Source organism: Musa acuminata, chromosome BXJ2-8, assembly GCF_036884655.1.
Source record: "Musa acuminata AAA Group cultivar baxijiao chromosome BXJ2-8, Cavendish_Baxijiao_AAA, whole genome shotgun sequence".
NCBI classification, from domain to species: domain Eukaryota; kingdom Viridiplantae; phylum Streptophyta; class Magnoliopsida; order Zingiberales; family Musaceae; genus Musa; species Musa acuminata.
In genome coordinates, this window is record NC_088345.1 from 40,441,352 (window position 1) to 40,465,101 (window position 23,750).

A 23,750-nucleotide genomic window follows, 5' to 3' on the forward strand; every position below is an offset into this window, starting at 1 on the left:
CGAAATTGATTTTGATAACTTGATTAAGAGTTTCAAGTTAACGATTTGATTTGAATGAGTTTTATCTAAATCATAATCTTGATCTTGCAAAATTGGAATCACAAATAATATCTTTTGGCATTCATGAATTGATACTCACAATATCAAAGTATTGGTATTCATGACTTAAATTTGATTGAAACATTACATGCTTAAATTAATCATTCTTTTTAAAAATTCTTTAAATGCCTTATGTGATGACTGAAAATTAATTTACTTTATGATGAATCACGAATCATGACTTGATCTATAATATTGATATATTTTAATCATGATCCTTGGTTATATAATTCTTTTGCTCTATTAAAAGGATTTGTCGAATGAATCATGTCCTTGAATTTTCTTGATATCATGACATGATTTTGTAATATGGCCTGTATAATGATTAAAATTTTTTTGCCATTGATTTCTCCCTTCTTTTCGGTAATGACATAGGGGGAGAAAGATTGCTAGCTCAAGGCAAATGCTGGCTAGCTTGTACTCTTCCCTTCTTTTCGACAAAAACAAAGGGGGAGAAATATATGAATTGATACTATGAATGTCATATTTGAATGAGAAATATATGAATTAATGCTATAAGTGCCATATTTGAATTTGAATTATGTTAAGATATCAAAAACTTGCATCGTAATTTTACTTGATATCTTGCCATGTGATGAAATGCTACGATTCGTTGCTAAAATGATGCATGGAATACTTATGCTTTTTATGTGATGTATTGCATATGATATGAACCATGATTAAAATTGCCTTAATTTGAATTTAAGGTTTATCTCAATTATGGAATTTTGAAATAAGAATGATTACTCACCTTTGTCATGATTTAGAAATTGACATAAAGGGTCTTCCCTTCTTTTTGACAATGACTAAGGGGGAGATAGCTAGCGTGCACAATTCAAGAAGAAAGCAAAAATTACACTTCTCAAAAGAGAAGAAATTGCTATCTTGAACATCATCAAGAATTGCTAGCTTGAAACATCAAGAAAATGCAAAAATGTTCTATCTTGCCTATCTCAAGATGCTAAACATGCTAAACTTGCATTTTGCAACGAAAACAAAATTGCGAGCTCAAACATTGCAAAGGAAGCAAAATTTTGCTAGCTTGCAAACTTGCATATTTCAAGAAGCAAGAGTTACTCTCTTGAACATCTCTAAATTGCTAGCTTGCATGTTCTAAAATGTTATAATATTGCTAGCTTGCATGATGTAGAACTTGCTATCTTGAACATTACCAAAAGTGCTATCTTGTATGCTGTAAAACTTGCATATCTAAAACTTGATAGCTTGAATGTTCTAAGCATGATGTAATACTTGCTAAATTTTCTAGCTTCAAAACTGCATGATGATAAAACTTGATATTATATTTTTCATGTAATGAGTTAAACTAATATTACAAACACAAAGAATAGTTGTACTTCTCCTTTTTGTTGATGACAAAGGGGGAGAAGTATGTTGATGACATGACATGTTATGCATAAGTTTATGATGACGTGTTGCAAGTATTCATGATGAATATTGCAATGACTTGAATTCAGTTTGAATTCAAGGTTCTATCGATATGGCATATTGATAGGAGGAGTTTGTTTAAACTCTAGGAGTTAAGTTTAACTCCGTCATCAATTGGTTGTCATCATCAAAAAGGGGGAGATTGTTGAATCTTGTATTTTGATAATGAAACCAATTGATAATTGTGTTTATGTTTTAATCTACGTTTTGAGTGACGCAGGATGCTTCGATCAGGATGAGACAATTAAAGCAGGAAAAATCATATTGTGCCGGAGGAACATGTCAGAAGATTGGACGTCGGGCCGGTGGATCGGTCGACGTATCGACAGAAGACTTTGGGTCGTGGACTCGAGCATCGGGCCAAGAAGAGCGGGTATTGCGCCAAGGATATCGGAGTTGCGGAGTCAACTGGCCGATTGGGCAATAGGCCGCAAGAGAGGACGATGTGCCAAAGAATCGGACGAAGCGTCGAGGGACCAATGAAATGCCGGACAACTTGGTTAATTGCTTAGGAATAATTGTCTCGATTGAAGTTTTGTTTTAAGTGTGTAGGATTAACTACGATGAAAGTAAGACATGCTGTAACATCCCCCATTTTTGAAAATTTAGTAAAAGGTTTGTTTGTAAAAAATAAGGATTACTTAATAATTATTTTATATTAAATGATTAAATATTTATGGCTAGGGACCTAAGAGTAAATATTAGAAGTTTGATATAATTTATTTAAGATCCAGATTTAAATTTTAAAAAAAAAATTTAATGGACATGTGTCATTAGCTAACCTAATGGTGCCCTAAGTTTGCTCTAAGGATGACATCTAGCACTTTTCATGCATGCTTGCCACCTTGAAACTTTGCAACTCTTGTGTTAACTAAAAGTAATTAAATAAGAGATTAAAGGAGAAACTAAATGTAACATTCAGATGCTGCATCCAACGTGAGTTTAAGAAGAGAAGAGAAGGGAAGAAGAAGAAGATTTGATTGAGGTTTTGCATCAACTCCCCCCATTTGGGAATCAAATTTGCTTAAGGCAAGTGTTCTAACCTCTTCCTACAGAATTCCTAATCTCTGTTTTCCTTTTAGTTCTTCATAATGCAAAAGATTTCAGCTTAGTACCAAACCGTTCTTTCCTTTTGATACAAAGCCATGAATCTGAAATTTTTCGGTAATCTGACTTCTATACATTGTTTTGGATCTAACTTTTAGCACTAAACTCTAATTTAGGCAAACCTATTACATTTAAAAGTAGACTCAAATATCTTTATTTTGACACTAAGATTGAATAATTTGGAGTTTAAATTCCTACTAAACTTCTGTTTCAATTAACCCTATAGATTCTGCAAAATAGGGACTGAAATTTCTGACCTTCTGTTACTAAATTGCTCATAACTCTCTAGAGAAAATTCTGAATTATACAAAGCTTAGTTCTTTGGAAACTAGATTCGCGTAACTTTCTTTTAACACCTAGTTAGAAATTTTGAAGTATGTTTGCCTTCTGAAACTTCTGTTTAAATCGATTCTATCAAGTCGGCAAAACAGGGATGATCAATTCTGACCTTCCTTTACTCTATTTGTTGTAACTTCCTGTTAAGAACTCAAAAAATTATAATTATGAGTTCATCTGAAAATAGATTGAAACAGCTTTCCAGTGACACCTATTTTTAGTGATTTGGAGCATGCTTGGTCACTCAAACAATTCAGAAAATGTACCATTCAAATTCTGTCATAATTGAAAACTTTGTTGGGTTTTGCCTATTCAATTTTCATCATATTGGAAATATGATTTTTGTTAAATTCTTCTTCAATTGAGCTTTATATTAGTCCTTTGAAGTTCTTGTATTGTTCATCCTGAAATTATTTTATATCTGAATTTTATTATGTAATGCTTTGTTTACATTTCCTTGTTTGATAAAGGCACATGCATATCTTCGTTGTTCCGCATGTGCTTCTGATATGTGTCAATGTTATGGTTTATACTACCCTTTTTATACTCTGGTGTCTTGTGGGATATTGTGAACCTTTGCCAGAAATGGTAAAGGGAGTTATGCTTAGAGCCCGCGATTGCTCTGCCAGCCTCATTGACTTCACTCAGACGTGGGTGGATGGAGCTCCCAAACGTGGGAGACTTATGCTTGGTGGTCATCCAGAAATGGATGGACCATATTATGTTATGATCCCACTTCACCTTCTATCTGTTTGATATAAAATTCAGAGCCGACCTAGCACTGGGCAGGGTGAGAGGGCTCGAGTAGGAAAGGGCTACCCGTGGATGGAGTCGAGAACTCATCACGGCGTGGAGCCACCACTGAGTTAATCCTCACATGCACTAGGCTAGAGTACGACGTTTGAGCTTCTATTTCATATTTGTTCTTTGATATGTTCTGAAATGCTTCTTATGCTTCCGAAATATTTCCATATGCCATTGATACGTTCTGAAGCATTTCATTCACCATTGATATGTTCCGAACTGTTTCATATGCCATAGATATCCAAAATGCTCCTTACGTCTTTGTTATGCCTTGAAATTATCATATGTCATCAATATGCTCCTTATGCCAATGATATGCTCCAATTTCCTTTCTCCTATTGTTATGTCTAATGCCTGTTTTTGAACGAGGTAAACCTTTATGATTTTATATCAAATGAGATGACTTCAAATGAACACTTGTATTTCTGCTTTTGTTATCTTGATACTAAGCCTGCTTGAACTTCTCCTATCGCCATGGATATGTTAGTCGCTTGCTGAGCTCTTTATGCTCACCCCGTTGCTATATAAATTTTTCAGGGTAGCTTGTTATGCACTGAAAAGCTAGAATTGGGTTGAGGTAGTGGAAAGCTAGAAGGTTTTGGGGCAAATCTTTCGTAATTAATAAGATGATATTGTATAAGTTCTTTTGTGTGTATCAACGACAAATCTAGATTGATGTATCTTGTAAATATTTGGAAAGTACCTCTTGCGTTGGGATTTTGGGAATATTAAAGTTTAAACTGTGTAATGATATAAACATGTAATATATGTTGGTTTTGTGATTGTATAGATTGCTACGCTTATGGATTTATGATGTGGTTATGGTTTAGTTGAGTTGGCTTTGGATTTTGTGAATCATTAAGTGATATTATAGTATGATTATAAACTGCACAGGTTTTATGAATTGGAAAATTATAGATATGAATGACCTGAATGTTTTCTCAGTATCCTCAAATCTGTGAACGGATCCTGGAATGAATTGTTGTTGAATTATAATACAAAAAAAAAAATTCAGTGGGGCATGACACATGCAGCAAGAGTTGAGTCGGAGTGAAAGACTATGATCACGTTGGGAGTTCGAGAGCTCGATAGAAGTTCGGACGGTCGTTGGAGGTTCTGCGGGAACAAATCCGAGAAGTCCAGGAGCTTGCCAAAGAAGCTCGTCAGAACTTGCCAAGTGGATCGTCGCAAGTCCAGGAGTTTGCCGGAAGTCCACATGAGCATCACCGAGGGTTCATCGGATGATCGACGGAAGCTCGTCGGAAGCTCGCCGGAAGAAACGATTGACACACCGGAGCAAGTTGCAGTAAATGTCTTAAGAAATTCGTAGTTAGCACGATGATTAAGTTAGAAATTTGATGTGGTCCCATTAACTTAATCTTGGGGCAATAGGGCCCTTGACAGACCCAAATTGGGCCAAATGGATCAGCCCATTCGGACTCAAATTACTTGGCCAGATGTGGCACCGCTTGAGTCGGCGATGGCACCACCCAGGGCTCAGTCTCCGAGCTTTGGTTGGGCAGTGCAACCGCCTCTGACAGAGGTGCAACCGCCCCAGTCAGGCGGTGGCACCGCCTGAGCTCGGTCTCTGAGCTCTAGCAGGAGGTGCAATCGCCCCTGACAAGAGGTGACACCGCCTAGAGGCTCAGTCTTCGAGCTCTGCCAGGCGATGCAACCGCCAAACCCTAGAATTCCGGGAATTGATAGTTTTGAGCTCGGAATTCAAACTGGGTTGGGGCCTATAAATACCCCACTCTTTCAGCAATGAAAGAGCAACCAAAACCACCGAAATCCTGATCTTACTCTGTGATTTTTAGAGCTCAAAAGTGTTGTATGAGTTAAAAGTTCTCCTTCCTCTTTTCTTCCAAGTTTTGATCTGTCAAGAGAGGAAAGAAAATTCTGTAAGGGTTGTCTCCTAAGCCCGTCAAAAGGAGTGAAACTGTAAAAAGATGGTTGGCCTTCGTCTATTGAATGAAGGCCTCTAGTGGACGTCGGTGACCTCGTCGGTGGAGGAAGCCAAAAGTAGATGTAGGTCAAGATTGAGCCCAAACTAGGAATTCAGCATCTTGGTTAGGCCTTGACTCCGGCCCAAACCAGTCCAACTCGAGCCTAGTTGGCCCCTAACAGAGTTGATGGGATTACCTCCCAAATCAACTCTAATTATTGTTCTAACTACGATTAAGGCAAGCATGGTCCGGTACGTCGATTCTTCACTCGGCGATCTTCCGGCGAACTCCCCACCAACTCTCTGGTAGTCTTTCGGTGTGCTTCCGGCGATCTCTCGACGAGCTTTCGGTGAGTCTTCCAATGTGCTTCCAGTGATCTCACGATGAACTCTCAACGAGCTCCCGGTATATCATCTGAGTCGTCGACTCCGGCTCATCGTCTACATTACGCTTTACTACTATCGTAGTTGATCCTGTACACTTATCTCAACACATGGATTAGATCAAACAATTTACCAATTGATTTCATCATCAAAATCCAAGATTTAACAAGAAAGTGAGTTAAAAAGGGGGAAAGAATCCTTGAGGAAAAAATTGTAGTCTCTCTTGAAGAGTAGAGTCCCTTCTTCTTAGTATTTAGAAAGTTCTTCTAGAGGGAGAAGAGATATATAGGTCTAAAAGAGAGGTGTAAAGGTTCTCTCTTGAGCCTGTCAAAAGGAGAATAGAGTTGTAAGAAGGTGGTTGGTCTACGCCTATTGAAGGAAGACCATTAGTGGATGCTGGTAGCCTCGACGGAAGAGGAATCGGGAGTAGATGTAGGTCACGACGACCGAACCACTATAAAACTTGGTTTGTATTTCTGTGCTTGCTATTTTCCCTTACTGCAAACTGCCTTACTTGCTTATTGTTCTTACTACCTTACGAAAACACTTTCAAGTTAACATCTTTCTGAAACGGTTTTTGTTGAAATAAGTTTTAATCGAATGAAAGATTTTCAAAACTGACATTTTTATCCACTGTACTAATTCATCCCCCCACCTCCCCCCTAGTGCCGATTCGATCCTAATAATTCCTCTCATAATACCAAGAGTGGATGATCATACTCAATTACTTTACTAAGGTTGATTGTCATTCCCAATAATCGGCTATATTAGACCCAGAAATTTCAAACCTATAAATCTAATAATCAAATAAGATATGCATGGTATCTTACTATCGACAATTTTTTTTAATATATTACACGTTACCCGGTATAAAAAAAATTTATGTCAAGACAAACTCGACAAAATCTCATCTTATTCTCTTGTTAGTGTCAAGAGATCAACATATTAATTAACAGATCATCAGGTTTTGTTACTTCTTACTGATTTATTTTAAATGAGACCGATGGAGGGTTTCTTCTTCCTCATTTTATTATTATAAATGAGAGCGAGAGAGAGAGAGAGACTGTGCGTTGTGTTCCTCATGCGACCGGTGACCCGCTCATCAAAGGACCAGAAAAGCTGTGATACCGCTGGCCCAAACAGGTTGTTTATAATCTCAACCAAAAGGAATCGGCAACAAAACGTACCACAACCGCATGAACTAATAACTTTCGACGTATAATATACAAATCCGAAAAGTGTGAATCACCCTCCGCAGAACTAACTAGCGAGCACAAGGAAATTGATTGTGACATCTCCCAATTTACCAACATCAATTAATTTACGCTAAACCACTTCATTTTCTATCATCAGCTAGATAAGGTTTCACCACCTAACGAAGAAAAGATTCATTTTAGAAAAAGAGGACAAACAAATAACCCTCCCACCCTCTTCAAGAATCTAAAACATCTGATGGAATCAACTGTACTTAGACGTGGGCAACATCTCCCGAGTCAAGCATAATAATCTTCATCTCCTAAATCAATACTTATCGATCTATCCACATTCTACAACTGTTGTCACAGTATTAACTATATAAACCAACTCTTTAAAAGTGCTATTCCACATGCTTCATGGCAGAAACACTTCGCCTACTTGATTACAAGCAAACAAACAAACCGGAGCTGCTAGCAACAGCCAAATAACTCAGCCAACACACAGGAACATGGCAAAAGTCTGATCTTGATATTGCGCATTGGTAATATTACAATAGGTTTCGAGGCTTGCCGAATACTCGAATAAAGATAGACAGCATAATCATCATGTAGTCTTCGGAATTAGTTCTTCCGGTGGCCGTCTCATGTCTCTCGGGGGAGTCACAAATGGATCTTCATTGACCTTCGGAGAGTAGAATCATGATCTCTCTCCAGCAGATTTCACCACCGTAGACAACCTCAACCTGCATAGGGTTCAGCTTTAAACATCCAAATGCAAGAGAATAGCCATACATCACAATCAATTGACATGGCAGGACGATCGACTAGCAGATTTGTAGTTGTAGTGGATCAATTTCAACCTTGGCAAACAAACAAGTCAATTATTACCTTAGGGGCTTGCGTTGTGTATTGGCTGTTGAAGCAGGAGCTCCTCCCAGATATGGAGCAGAAAGCTCTGAAGATTTCTGAATCAACAAATTCATGGAATCAGTACTAGTTCAATCACATTATGAAACAAAATGTTTTCTTATAGAAAAAAAAAATCTAACTGATAAAGTTGGCTAACTCTAAATATACATTTTAAAAAAAGAATCTGATGGTTGTGATCGACTTTAATTCATTGATAAAATTGCCCTAATGAACATGTGCTACATCACATGTTTTAATGCTTATGGCACATTTGCATGTTCCGACGCAATAACTTACAGAATTCTGTATAGCAATAACCCTTCCAAAATATTTAACGGGATAAAATTATCTTCTGGTACAACAAAATATCTCAGAAAACACAAGCAAAGAAAAAAGATTGAAAACAAGGACCTCAAGCTCTTCTACGCCTCCATTCTTTGTGTTGCTGCCATAAGAACTTCCAAGTTGCGTAATGGCATCTTTGACAGTAGAAGACTCCACAGAGTGGCCACCAACAGGACCTCCGAAACCCTTATCATGGCCCTGAGATTCAAAGTATTCAAGCTCATCAAGTCCCTCCGGCAGAGCAGCAAGGTTGCTAGGTGGCACACTAGTTATTTTACTGATTGCCAATGTCTCGGCTTCTTTAGAGCAAAAAATAGATTCGCCGTTGTCAACTTCAGTAACAGGGCCAACTGAAGCAGCAATGGCAGCTGAAGTTTCAGGTCGTTTAAATGAATGATCTGCCTGAAACTCTGAACCAGTAGCAAAGCTATCTGTTGTGACATCCATGCATTTTCTCTTTCTTGATTCATCAGGCACATCTAAGACCCCATTGGCAAATGAAGACGGCGTTCCCATTTCAGATGGCTTCAATATATGATCAACCAGATTATTCATATTAGCAGCATTGCTGTCTGTCCTATTATCTAATTGTTTTCCCTTTCTTGATTCACTGGAAGATTCAACGATCGGATCACAAGCACCTTTTCCTTCCATTTGCTTCCTGTCAGTAGATGCATCTGCCACATGAGATACATTCCCAGCAGGTTTTCCAGCATGAACCATATCAGAAACCTTTCTTCCAGAGACAGCATGACCGTCCACCCCTGCAACTTTAGGAGGACGAGAAGGCCGTACACCTCCAGGAAAAACAAACAATGGAACATTTCTGCGTTTTCTGTGAGAAACTTGGATCTCCATTCCAGGTTTCCACAAAGTATACATGCTTACAGAGTTCTTAAAATCATCCACCGTTCCCCTTATGTCAAATTGCTCACTCTCTTGTACTGGAACTCCTTGTTTTCTTTGCAGACCCATGAAGTAACAGCAGTGAAATGGTCTCGATTTGTCTGAGAAATCACGTGGGCAAGGATGACAGTGAAGCATGCCAAATGTGTGCCTTTCAATCTGTAAAGGGATCAAGACAGAAAGGTCCAATGAAGTCCCAAGTTGCTTGAAGGAATTGAAAGATGTAGAAATAGTTCACTTAACCTTTAGTGTCAGTGTGCGAAGTCGAGATTCTACCCAACCTTTCCACTTCCTAAGGTCGGATTCATTGTCTGCAGTGATATCTATCTCAAGATAATTCTTGTAGGCTTCAAAGAAGGGATAGGGCTCGAAAAGGGTGTCCCAGTCAGCTTTGTTTGCCTCCATTGCCTGAGCACATTTACCACCACAATGAACAATGAAAAAGAAAGATCACAGCATGGATTTAGTTAAATATCAGATGTGCAGTCAACAATGGGAAGAATCAATACCCTACAAGTTTGCCGAAACAGTATGAAAATCTACAGTTTCTTACAGACCTCCATCAGATTTCTGAATTAACGAAAATTGAGATAGGTGAAGGAAAAAATTGCATGTCAAGAACCTTCGGTGATAGCTTACAGAGGAAACAAAGAATATTGAGACTATGATAGCAAAACTCATGCTTGTTATGCTCATCATATGTACAATGATACGAGGAAATAAGGTGATACAATGCACCTCGCAGATCTCGTTTCCACGCTGGAACTCTTCAGTCATCACACGCAATGTAGATGATGACACATTGTAGCTAGAATTCATACAAGGATAAGCAGGTGTTATAATGGGCATCTGGTGAAGTCTGTCTCTGAAATTTCTTCTAGGATCCCAAATAGGAAGCCCAAGAGTACCCTCTTGAATTTCACAAAGCATCACAGGATTTGGCCATCGCCATTGAGTGTAGACCCGGAAAAAGCGAGAAACCAACATGCTTGGCAGTGCATTTGGGTACAATTGACATATACGAGCAACGAGCAATGCCCAGTTTATACCACCAAGGAACCCTGCAACCTGAACATGAAGGCAAGATCAAGAAACAAAGATTTAATATATGACAAATGCAAATAAATGCAGGAAAACTCGGTAGCACACAAGATTCATACATTCGAGTAAACACCACGGCGCTTGGCCCAAAACCTCATGCAACGCAAGGTTGTGCGAAAATTCTGGATCAGACAAAATCAAATTATCAAAAAAATTACATAATTCATAAAATAGGAAATTTTGTAGATTGTTATTTTATTGCATGCTCTATCTAAATTACTAGTCAAATTTAAATGTGGAGGACTATAATGAGATCAAGGACCTGAATATTTGGTACCAAGCGTAAAATTTGATCAGTGACTCTACACCCATTTAAACTACGAACAGTCTGCTCATCAGCATTTTGTAATATAGAGTCCTGTGAGATGTCCAGGTCCTGAAACAATGCAATCAAAGTGGAACTGTAAAACATTTTAGTACTTTAGTACCCAAAAGCACGTCTAAGCAGCTTTTTAGCCAAAATGATATATCTTGGAATACGCATGTCTAAGCAATGACTGTTACATCAATAAACCTGAATCTTCCGAACAATAATGTTGCAAACTAACAAAGTAAAGCAAGACAGCTTAATTAGTCAAATCATGGAAATGCCTAACAAAGAGAAGCAAACTTACTTCAGGTATGACCCAAAGTGATAGTTTAGCATAAAGAAGATCAATGGAGACTCCACTAAACTTAAACCTCATCACAGGTACATGAGCATCTGGGACAGGATGCAGTTCTGTCACTTCTGGCATCTCAGACAACATATTATGCAGTTCTGTGAAGAAGTCCTCCTGCAAAAAAGTTCAAAGAATAGATTGTAACTGCAAATGATTATTTCTGAGATAAACAAAAACAGCATTCTGAATGATAAAAAAAAGCTTAATCATACTTCTCTAGTAGCATGTCTTGGACCCACACATAATGTGTCTATATCAGCACCAGGGCCATGCACCTCAAATCAATAAAAAAAAATAATAACACCCAACATTAGTACAAATAGCACAAAAAAAAAATTCAATTTTGGATGCTCAACCATTGGTGACAGGTGAGTCATATGAGAAGTAAATAAGCAACGATGACCATGAAAAAACAACTTTTTCACATGTTAACCAGGACACTTTATTAACAGCTTATAACATCTTCCCGAGTAAGACTGGTGCTCAGATGGCTTGTATAATTAACATGAAGTAGAAGCTGATGAATTTTGACAATGATGATGAATGGTAAATGATGGAAAATGAAAAAACCATGGTGTAACATTTAAGATGTTAAGAGAAGTGATATAATCTTGGCTAATAAAGCTAGATTAAGGGTTATATCAATCCCAATTAGTCAAGTTTATTCAATTTAAACCCATGGAATCTTAACTTACGGACTTATCATGCTTATTTGTCTTCCATTATGCTCATATGCTCAGTAAGTTGTAATAAGGTTCTGTGGTTGATGTTTGTTACTGCACCACAGACAAAATTGCTTTAGGAATGCCATAGTGACCTGAGACTTGATCTTTTTTTAATGCATAAACACATGTAGGGATGCTCAGAAGTTTTGAAACTATTGTTCAAATTTCTTAATGAGAGTCCACACAGAAACCAAATTTCAATAAAGTAGGCATACAACCAATTATGTTTTGTTATCTTGTGCTGTCACAGGATCCTAGAGGAGCAATTCATATAAGGGTCGTTTGAAGAGAACAAAAACCAGTGAGTGAGCATGTATTTTCAGATTTCCTATTTAAATTTAAGAAAAGCAGTTGCAAATTATTTGATATTTATCAAATTTTACAAAAGTCAAACGTCACTACATTCACAGTGGTACAACATCAACAAGAGCAAATTATTAAGTTATTCAAGCCTCCGATGTGAATGCCTTTTATCAATGGGCAAAGAATGTTGAACGGATGTACCCCGAGTCTGTAAGAACCAAAAGTAAATATCTTGGCATTTGCTTCTTGGACAAACTGCTCATTGAATCCCTTGGCCCTGCTAACTTTCTTGACCCATATTTTCACAATCTGTCAAAATTCGCATACCATGAGGTTCAGCTAAAAGAAGCAAACAGCGTAAGAATAACATGAAATAAAATCACAAATTTCCAACCTGGTCCAATCTTCCCAGAATCTCTTCCCTGGAAACAGCTTCTTCCTGGCTTTCATACAACCCAGCATCTGCAAGATACTGATAGAAAGGAAAGGTAGAATGCAATAACTCATTCATTTGAATAACGAATTTGAACAAAACAAAAAAGCACCAGTATGATTCAAAAATTCAACCTTTTCGAGCTCCTGTGTCTTGATCACATCATATTCAGTCGGCCCACTCCACGAGATTGGCTCGGTGACCCCAAGGTGCCCGTTACTCCGTTTAACTAATCCAGAGCTCTCCATGAATGCTAAATAACTCTTCCTTTTCTTGTCTCGAGTCTATCAAGGTGAACTGTTTTGATGTTTCAAGTACAATGAAAATTACTAACTCGAATCAAAATCCCACACCTCTGGGTTCAAGTATAAGCTTATTCTTCTTTTCGTCTTCTTTCTTGGATATCAGGCATACAAACATCAAACGAGGAGAAAAATAAAACGACGAAAGTGGAGGAAGAGGACAAAAACTGAAGCACCATCCACAATTACTCGTTACAAACATCAAGAGCAAAAGAATCCATTCGGTTCGAGCAGAGGACTTATTTTACATAGTAGACCGAATCGAAAACCCTAAGAACATGAATGCACCCAATTATTGAATCTCCACAAGGATCTCGAACACCCTCGCTCCCTCTCTCTATTCCTCACAGACAAAACCAACAATCCAAATCCAAGCCCTAGAATCGAAGAGAGGGGGCCGATCCTGGGAGCGAACACTTGCCGCGATGGCGTCGCTTCTCGTGCTCTCACTCCGCCTTGATGGTTCGATCGGGAGAGCTGGCGAAGTCCAGCCTTCGTCTCGGTCGCGGGATCGGAGAACGAGGACGAAAAGAGAGGGGTGGGGGGGGGGGGGGGGGGGGGGGGGTGTGTGTGTTGGGGGGCAAAGGAAAACCCTAATGAGATTGGGGAAACCTCAAAGGACGCGGTCGGTCTCCATCTCGAGCTTAATCGTAGTTAATAACCGACCTCTATCTCTCCGCCGTGTCCCGGGGGTGGGAGGAAAGGGTAGGGGTGGGGGGAAGAGGGAATTTAATAGCCGTGTGATCTTCTGGAATAGTTGTATCCTTTTCGGACGGACGGGAGCTATTTGAGCTTTTGAGCCGAACAAAAGGCCCAGTAGCTCATACAATCCAATTTATTCATGAAAGTAGACGGCTAAGATCGAACCGAAATCGATTGATTAATCGATTTATAATTTTTAAGTATTTTATAATATATATAAATAATAATAATAATAATAAATGGGATCGATTCAATTGAATCGAACTGAAATCTAATAGATCCAATGGAACCGACATGATAAAATTTATGAAATTAAATCCATATCATTTATGAAATTATGAGATTGAAATTGAACTAACATTGTTATTATACTTTGATTTTAAGGATTTTAATTTTTTTTTAACATGTATACTAATTTAATTAATCGATTGAATTAGTTGAGAGTTATTGACAATAAATTTGATTGGACTAGTATTTTTTAAATTAAAATTAATTTAGTTTGAAACGATCAATCGAATTAAAAAAAGAGTATTCTTTCAAAATTAAACTATTCATGAATCCATTCAAACAGAAATTTTCGATTCAATTTGAACACCACTGCATCGAAGTGTGATTGGTGATGCATTGAATCCGATCTAATTCTCAGCACTGATAGATACAGAGAGGTGTCATCATCACATGATAGTCCAAGTTCAAAAAAAGATGACATTATATTAGAACAGGCTGCTCGGGGTGGGTTGGTGCACCAAACTCCTCCCCAACCTAACAAAGAAGAGGAAGACGGGAATTAAATTCCAATATTAAATCATAAATTCCAATATAAATCAATTAAACCCGGTTTATTAAAACCGCCCTCCGCGGTTCACGAAATTGACATCCGATTCGCTTTCCCAGTTTGGTAAGGAAACTCGAAAAACGGATGGAAAACTTCATAAGGGTAGATGGGTAATTTAGTGTGAGTCGATCCAAAATATTTGGCTTCGCCCGTGGTGACGGTGGGCGGCGACCACGATGAAAGACTACCACCCCCTTCTATATATGCATAGTGAGGGTGAATCGTTGGACGAAGGGCCGATCACTGGGGGAGAGAGAAAGGTAGATGGCGTCGTTGAAACTGAGCGTTCCATCGAGCCAATGGATCGCAGGTGAGAGGTCGTTTGACCGGCGGAGCCGCATCCTCACAGCAGCGCCACGGCGGCGGGTGGCCGTGGGGCCTATCAGGGCCGGTTCGTACACCGACGAGCTCGTCCAGACCGCTGTGAGTCATTAACCCTCTATCTTTTTTTCTGATCTCGCCCATTTCACTGGTTCGTGGTGCTTGTGACCCGATCCCTCCACTTTGAATCCAAAAAAGAGCCTTATTGGATCGGAAAAGATCGCTTTTTTGTCCTTCTGTTGATCTCTTCTGACCTTCTGACCCTTTTTGTTGGAATTTTATGGAGTCGGATTCTTTTCCATTAATCTGTTGAACTTGTTCGATCTTGTTGTGTTTATCGATCTTTGATACGAAAGATAACGTTTTTTGTGATTTTATTCATTTTTACTGTTCCGTAGAAATCAAAAGGGAACAAAAAAGATTTTCTTTTTTTTGTTATGCTGGTGAGTCATAAATGAAATTATTTTCTCATAATTGTTATTTTGACACTCCTTGAGATGATCCCGGGCTTGATCAATTTGTGTCGTCATCACGGGCTTGTTCAATTTTTGTGTTTGTAATGGTACTAGATTTGAATAGCACAGCAGGTTTGACACTCTCTGAGTAGTAGTACTGAATATGAAGTTGGTTTGGTCCACAGAAAATCTAATCGCGGCGTGTTAAAGATTTCTAGTTTTGTGCTACCTTTCCTGATTGGCTGTAGCATATCTTTACCTTCTCAATTTGTCATCATTTTCATGTCAAGCAGTTACTTTAGCAAACAAGATGGCACTGGCAGATTGAGATTGTATACAAGGTTAAGACCAATGAAACGGGAAGCTATCGAATCATTAGCATGGCGTTATGCTTTTTGTTGAAAGGATTCTATATGTTTTTTATTCTGTAGAAATTTACTGCTTCCTCGAGGCATGGAATTCTTGCTATTGATGAATGAACAAAGATGCTGGTTGAATTTTTTTTCTTCAGAAAGTCATTGCTTCTCCTGGGCGTGGGATTCTTGCAATCGATGAATCAAATGCTACCTGTGGGAAGAGGCTTGCTTCGATTGGCCTGGACAATACGGAGGCAAATCGGCAAGCCTACAGGCAGCTTTTGTTGACAACACCTGGTTTAGGCGAATATATCTCTGGGGCTATTCTTTTCGAGGAAACACTTTACCAGTCGACCACTGATGGGAAGAAGTTTGTGGATTGCTTACGCCAAGAGAAAATAATGCCCGGCATAAAGGTTGATAAGGTAATTATCACTGGAATTTGTGGACATACTACAATGTCAACTTCCGACAGTAGATTTGGAGAATCTGTACTGATTTATTTGTATGAAATGTTATCGTTTCTCTTTTTTTCTCCCAAGGGTTTGGTTCCATTACCTGGATCAAACAATGAATCTTGGTGCCAAGGATTGGATGGATTGTCCTCAAGATGTGCTGAATATTACAAGCAAGGAGCACGCTTTGCCAAGTGGTGGGTTTAAATCCCTGGCTGGGACTGCAAATGCTTCTTGGTTTCATCATGCATCTAAGTATAATTGCTAATTTGGTCATGTCTAACATTTGCCAAAAACTTCAGGCGGACAGTTGTCAGCATTCCTTGTGGTCCTTCTGCCTTGGCTGTAAAGGAAGCTGCATGGGGTCTTGCTCGGTATGCTGCCATTGCTCAGGTACTTCAAGCATCCTCTAGATGAGTCAAATCTTCATGTAAAACTCTTAGAACCGAACATAAGGGTCATTTGCTCTTATGTCAGAGTTCTAATGATGAAAAAAATGCAACAGAGGCATCTCATGCTTGCTTGTAGATCTAAGCCTTTGAGCAAACTCCACATATTGTTCCTAAACATTCAGAAAGATAGATTAGAGTTGAATCTCTAGATCTGATAAATCATGTACCCACATGTAGTTTTGATCATATGCATATCTAGGTTACTTTGGCGAAGTGATGATCTCATGTAGAGATTGTGATATAACTTCTGAAGAGCTGTTGGTGTTCCTTGATTGCAGAACAAAAGGATGAAGAAAACACAAAGGACTTAATGCACTAACTAAAGAAAAGGAGCAAAAAAAAGTGAAATTAATTTAGGTCAAGAAATTAGTGAACATGAATTACGAATCATTTTTATTTGTTCATACTGTGATATCATATGCTTATAGTCGGGGTGCCAACTAAAAATGCCAAATTTACTGAATTACTTCATTACATCAAATTCAGAATCATGCATGAATTAGATGGCACTAAGACTTAAATTCCATTTAATTATTCATTTTTGTAGGATTGACATAGCAGCTTTATCATATTTAGTTGATTTTAATACACAGCTTGATAATTGTTGTCATTCTTGTGACGTTTTAGGACAATGGTCTTGTCCCAATAGTGGAGCCCGAAATTCTCCTTGACGGTGACCACCCGATTGAAAGAACACTTGAAGTTGCAGAAAAAGTTTGGGCAGAGGTGTTCTACTATCTAGCTGAAAACAATGTGGTGTTTGAGGGAATCCTGCTAAAGCCAAGTATGGTAACCCCGGGTGCTGAACACAAGGAAAAGGCCTCTCCAGAGATGATTGCAAAATATACACTTAAGATGCTAAACAGAAGGGTACCACCTGCAGTTCCTGGAATAATGGTATGCTCCAAAACATGTCATTGAATGCTCATTCTTTCTGATTGATCATTTTTTGGGCATAAGCATTGTGCCATTGCTAATTCTTGCATCTCACGGACACAAGACACGATCAATAAATAATCTCAACAAGAGTATATTATCACTTGGCTTTATTTCCAAACATGACAATGGTCTAATATACCTAGATTTATTGGTTTCACAATAATGAATGGAAATGTGTGATGCTAACACCATCGAAAAAAAATATTCAGAATGATGATTACTTTTCTTTTTTTCTTTTTGCAGTTTCTGTCGGGAGGGCAGTCTGAAATGGAGGCAACCCTCAATCTGAATGTGATGAACCAGGCTCCCAATCCATGGCATGTATCGTTCTCTTATGCTCGAGCTCTTCAAAACACAGTCTTGAAAACATGGCAGGGCCGTCCGGAGAATGTTGTGGCGTCACAGAAAGCACTCTTGGATCGTGCAAAGGCTAATTCCCTTGCACAGCTCGGTCGCTATTCTGCCAAGGGGGAGAGTGAGGAAGCCAAGACAGGAATGTTTCAGAAGGGTTATACTTACTAAAGAGGTGCTAAACTGTTAATCACCTCTTTTTAGTTTCTGGCTTTGGCTCAATTGGTTCTTAAGTATTAAGTATCCATTTTGTTTTTTGTGGACTCGATGTTTTGGTTAGAGACTTGGAGGAGCAGAATAAGTATAAGAATAATGCAATTGGCACAGTAGTGATGAACTAGAAGAAAATATTCCATCCATGACTATTGGCTTGTGTGAAACAATTTGTATTCAGGGACATTATGTTGCCCACAAAATCCCGAAGATGTTGCAAATCGAACCATTTTCTCTGGCCCTAATGTTTATAAGTTGTTGATGTTTGTTTGATGGCGTTCAAATTCATGTTACGCATTTCAAGTCTTCAACATGATTAGAATAATCATCGATTAAGGATTAATTGTGTTGTTAGTTTCTAATAGACGTGATTAGGGTGGGTGTTGGAAAATCTCTCTCATATTTGGTACGCAGCAAGAAATCATGGAAAAAAGGAAAATATATGAGAAGAATAGAAAAACTCAACATAGTAACTTGTAATGTTGATACTATTTATAGAGGGGTCAGCTGAAGATTTTGACCTTGACATTTATTTGGTCTTAACTTCTATCTTAATTAAAGATTCACAAACTAAAATCTCATTTAATTACAAATTTTAAATTAATATTTCAACGTAGGGTATGGATTTTCACTTGTATTAATTCTCGACTCCTTTTGCCTGAGCAGATATCAATTACTCGTCCTAAATTGAGGATTCAAAGGTTTCTTCCATGCCATGTTAATTAGCTTAGATAATAATGAATCTTATTTTCCAACATTTAGCCTTCCAGAAATTTGAGGGGAAAAAAGAAATCCTAACTAGTTGAGTTGGTAAAAACCATATCGTATCAGTCTTGAAATTGATCGATCTGCATGACTTGATTATTTGACAAAGCAAACAACAATTCCATCCGCGAAAGCCAGTCAAATATCTGCACAAATCAAACATGCATACATGTCTTGCTAAGACAAATAGCTGAACTTAGTAAAGGAAAAAAAGGATACGATAGAATGGAAAACGTTGTTTATATCACCATCAAAAGGACCTCCTCTTAAAGAGTACATGTTCTCTAAAATGCCACCTCGGGTTGAACAAATAATATGAACAAGTAACAAATAACAAGGATTCACTCATTTCAATTTCATGATGGCTGAGTCGCCAGCAAGGCAAGGCAAAAACCACGATAGATACTCTTACCAACAAACATACTTATAAACAAATTAAGACTGTAATCGCTACGACTCTTAAACTGGTAACAAATACTCAAAAAGGAGTGGCCCTTGCTTGCGTTGCAGCTCTGGTAGATTTGAGAAGCATCAAAGGTAGAACAAAATCATACAAGTTCCAAGCTTGTTGGCAGTTGGCATATACTCCGATCTGCCTCACAGTGATAATGTCATCGATCTTGTAGATTAGAGAAGCATCAAAAGTACAACGAAATCATACAAGTCCCAAGCTCGTTGCCTGTTGACATATGCTCCAATCTACCTCACAGTCATAATGCCGTCAATCTTTAAGACCATCCTCACACACTTGGTGGCGAGTGTAATTGCACTTGTGCTAACCAGCAGTGGCTGCACCACATTTTCCCCCAATATGTTGGTGATCAGACCCTTCCTCACGTTGATACCAGCATTAGTCTCACCCTGGGCATGCCTGTTCCTAAGTTCTGTAACAATGACTATGGGGTTTAACCCTGCATTCTCTGCTAAAGTGTAAGGAATTACCTCCAAAGCTTCTGCAAACTCCTTTATGCAGTAACTTTTCATTCCTTGAAGTTCTTTTGCCCAAGCACCAAGTTGCCTTCACATCTCAATTTCTGGAGCACGTCCACCAGCAATGAGAAATCATTTATTCACCAAGCATCTGATCATATCATGAATCATGTAAATTGAAGTCAATATCAAAATGTCCAACTAATATATGGAATTTAATAAAGAACTAATGTAAAAAAAAAAAAAGGAAATCTTCCTGCATCTAAAATCAGAAAATAATGTGAGGGGCAAACAACACCACCACTTGAAGAAGCGCAGGTAACATCCAACTGGTAATTGCATGGCAATGATGCAGAAAAGAATGCAGACAGTTGATCGGAAGAATGTATAATCCTCACAATAGCAAACATCCATATACAGACCCATGGAGAGTTTGTATTTGATGTATACAAACTTTACATGAGATAGTTTTCCCAGTCATGGTTTCAAAAATAATACTGATCTTATGCATTTTGGATCCTGAAATCAAGCATCATTTCTATTGAGGTTCTTGAATTAGATAACTAAACAGAAACCTATAAATAGTGGTAGCATTCTAGACATCCGAACAAATCAAGGACACTAAAACTAGCACAAAGTTAGGTTGCAGCTTGATCTAACCACAATAGTGAACCAAACAGTCCTGATACCAAACATGTAAAATATTATAGGGCATACCCATAAACTATATTAATCTTGTCAAATATCTAAAAGATTAATCAAGGGACCAAGTCATCACTCACCTCAACCCTCACAGTCCAAGACAAAAAAAAACTAATACCTTCCCTATTATGACACTAAATACATTTTCAAACATAATGGTGACATTAATTCAACCATCCCGCTATTCTTTCAACATGTCTTGGCGGCGTCGATCACTAAGCAATATCCATGGTTGCTATAATATTAATTAATGGTTTGAAATCTCATTCGACATATTACACCTAAAATATTGTTTTGGTACTAGTATATTAGACTCATTTATCGATTCAAAACCTAATCCGGCATATCTTAAAGGTGTTAACTAGTTTAGCTGGTAAACTTCTTATTAGATCATCCTAAAATCTTAGGACCAAATCTCATCTTTATCACTTACCTTTGTATATATATATTAAAAAAAAAAAGCATAAAAATAGACCCAAAACAGAAACATCACAATACCCAATCCCTCTTCAACTACTCCTATCCTCGTCCACCACTAAAAACCCTACAAACTCCATAAACCCAAAGGCTACCATTCAACTGTCCCTAGAAAATTCGCAGATAAAATTAAGAGGGAAAAGCTATGTCAAAAAAGCAAAGGATCGAGTTGACCTGACAACACAGAGAGCATCATGAAGGCTGCGTTCTGCCTCATCGATAACGAGCTGGTTTGATCCTCGGACAAGTTCAGTCGCCGTCCTGCCCATGTCCTTTATTCTTGTCATCTTCACGATATTCCCATATCCCCAACCGAGACCTCCTCCACGAAATTTGCTAGACCCAGCTTCTCCTCCCGGAAGTGCTCGATACTGGCGATTGGCTGGCAGTTCAACGTCCTCGTGATGAACTCAATCTCCTCTCTTTCAACATCCTTGATCACCAAGATCTTCGCCTTGGCCAAGTAGTGTAGCGAGAGATCACTCACAGCATCACTCAAAATGCCTTTTTGGATGAGGAGCACATTGCAGCCCGTGGCTTTGATCTTCGTAACCATCCCCAGAATATAATTTCTCTCCTCTCGGGGAATTCGGTCCATTCGAGTGTGGAAGGGAGACCACACTCCTCTGCTCGATGTAGGTCCTCGAATGTGAGATCTGGAATTAAATGACGGCGATCTTGGCGTTCTCAACCCGAGTAGGACCGCCTGTAGAATGGTGATGATGGCTTCGCCGTTGGCGGAGGCCATCATCGTGTCCATGCCCTTCGGCCCCAGGCAGCGTGGATATTCGCCTGCCGGACGTCGTCGGGCCGCTTCGTGTCGACGTAGCTCTCCGTCTTCGAGGCCGAGTAAACCGAGGCGGCGCCCATGAGAGCATAGGGAACGTAAATCGGAGGCGAGGAGGAAACCTTTCAGAAACTTAACCCGACACTGAGACTCCAACAGGAAAAGAAGGTAGAGAGAAGCCGGAGATGGAGACGGCAGACCGGATTGCTCCACTGAGTCCACTGGATCTAATGGGCCTCACATTGGGCCAAAGGGCTTCCAGCAGCCCGACATGTCAGTAATCATTGCAGCGGTGAGGAGATGTAAGGCCGGTTCTCAACCGCCTAATTTTATGTCTTGTTTGTAATTGGTTGTCTTCTTGTAAATGGCTCATGTTTGGTGCTGAAAGATAGCGTTTGTTGCTTTGTCCATCTGATGTTTGTGGAATTGCCTCTCCCAAACTTCATCATGCTTCCGGTTGAGCTTCCCTGTCTGCCAACAGAATATGCCCAATAACCATTGGAGAAGGCGGAAATTACTAGTTAGACGTACCGACTTAGAAAGCTTAAGCCTTTTTGAGTTGAATTGGTGTTGAATCTGATGTATATTAATCTTGTATGCAGACTCATTATCCAATTTGAAGAACCGAGTGGCGTGATATAAACTCTCTGGCAGAAGTTAATGTGTGGAAATGAAAGTCATGATTTTACAGGACATTCAAAATTTGGAGTTGGCAATTCTACTGCAACAGCGACAAGAAAATGAAGCACTAGAAGACAGATGCTATGGTGGAGCAGGAAGATTAGAAGAGGAGCACATGAATGTAACCTGACAGGTAAACAAGTTCTTGTCTATATTATAATCAATCTGCATGTGCCTCTGTTGTTAATATGCATAAACATTGCGGCTGAGAAAGCTGCATTCACTGCTGATCCAGCTGTTAATGGCTTTTGTGGGCTCTCAGCTTCATCCATCGATGGACCTTCGTGACATGAGGCTCGCCCACAATCATCTGTTCATCATGAAGCTTTAGTCAAATGCCAGCGGCTTCACCAACAGGAGAGGAAGAGATCGAGAGATGCATGCTCTGTTTCGTTTCTTCAAAACAGAAGCAGGTCACTCATCCTCTTCTATGGCCTCCCAGCTCAGCCTGGTCGGCCGGTCGCCTGAAACAGTCTCATGTCAGATGGTAAGAGTCTCGCACATGAATGTGGAGACAAAACGCCGAGCATCACATGGGCATCGCGTCCGCGGAGGATCGAAGCGCTTGATGAGCTCGAAGCCCTTGGCAAACCGCATGACGACAGGACTCAGGCAATGGGTGGGCCGCTGAGACATTGACTGGGCCCACAGGGTATCCGCCAGCTGTTGAAACCTGCCACAACGTCAAAACGAGATTCTGGGTGAATGGTTTCGGCTCGGACGAATTCCTGAACCCAAAAGCCAAAATCCGACGCCAAGCGGATGCAATTTGACCCGAATCTCCATGAAAATTATCTATCTTACCTTAATTGTTTAAATCAGATCCGAATCCATTAACAAACACGCAGAAAAGAGATAATAAATCTGCATTTCTACAAGAAAAAACATAAAATAATGGTCAATAACCTGAACTAGCAGATTAAAAAAAAAAATCCGGTTTTAGAAAATTTTTATTTCAAATCAAAATTATATATTTTAATTTTTTCTAAAATATTTCTTTAATTAATTAGTTATTAGTTGTTGGTCTGACAAAAAATGTTATGCATTTGATCATTCAACTTTTTTTTTTTTGTTTCGTTTGACATCGATCGGAATTGCAGTTTCGATTTTAAATTTTAAGATAAAAAATGAATTGATAAAGTTTGAGTTTGGTTTAATTTTAAATCGTCGAATTTGATTCTGATTTTATTTAGATTTAAACCGAAACGGTTGGGTTGCAACCACTAGTAGCCATTGGCTGGGGCCCAATGAGCCGGACTGAGGCGTCAACATCTCGGGTGCAAAGGTGGGTCAGCGAGGCAACAGCGGCGTCACCAAAGTACTGTC

General features: G+C 39.0%; 2 protein-coding genes and 1 pseudogene across 2 annotated transcripts; 1 reads left to right on the forward strand and 2 right to left on the reverse strand.

The window, feature by feature from the left end:
* Positions 1 to 7,735: 7,735 nt before the first annotated feature.
* Positions 7,736 to 13,685, reverse strand: LOC135619473 (nuclear poly(A) polymerase 1-like). Its single transcript, XM_065121511.1, has 12 exons — positions 12,836 to 13,685; positions 12,663 to 12,740; positions 12,470 to 12,577; positions 11,453 to 11,515; positions 11,193 to 11,354; positions 10,841 to 10,954; positions 10,638 to 10,700; positions 10,216 to 10,545; positions 9,721 to 9,885; positions 8,638 to 9,636; positions 8,206 to 8,282; positions 7,736 to 8,060 (listed from the first exon to the last, which is right to left on the reverse strand). The coding sequence occupies exons 1-12, from the start codon at positions 12,947 to 12,949 to the stop codon at positions 8,015 to 8,017; spliced, it is 2,319 nt and encodes a 772-aa protein (XP_064977583.1). The 5' UTR covers positions 12,950 to 13,685; the 3' UTR covers positions 7,736 to 8,014.
* A 1,060-nt stretch (positions 13,686 to 14,745) lies between these two features.
* Positions 14,746 to 18,348, forward strand: LOC135619474 (fructose-bisphosphate aldolase 1, chloroplastic-like). Its single transcript, XM_065121512.1, has 6 exons — positions 14,746 to 14,963; positions 15,828 to 16,097; positions 16,215 to 16,324; positions 16,430 to 16,520; positions 17,207 to 17,476; positions 17,762 to 18,348. The coding sequence occupies exons 1-6, from the start codon at positions 14,805 to 14,807 to the stop codon at positions 18,038 to 18,040; spliced, it is 1,179 nt and encodes a 392-aa protein (XP_064977584.1). The 5' UTR covers positions 14,746 to 14,804; the 3' UTR covers positions 18,041 to 18,348.
* Positions 18,349 to 19,091: 743 nt separating this feature from the next.
* LOC135619475 (T-complex protein 1 subunit delta-like) lies at positions 19,092 to 21,942 on the reverse strand (annotated as a pseudogene).
* Positions 21,943 to 23,750: the final 1,808 nt, after the last annotated feature.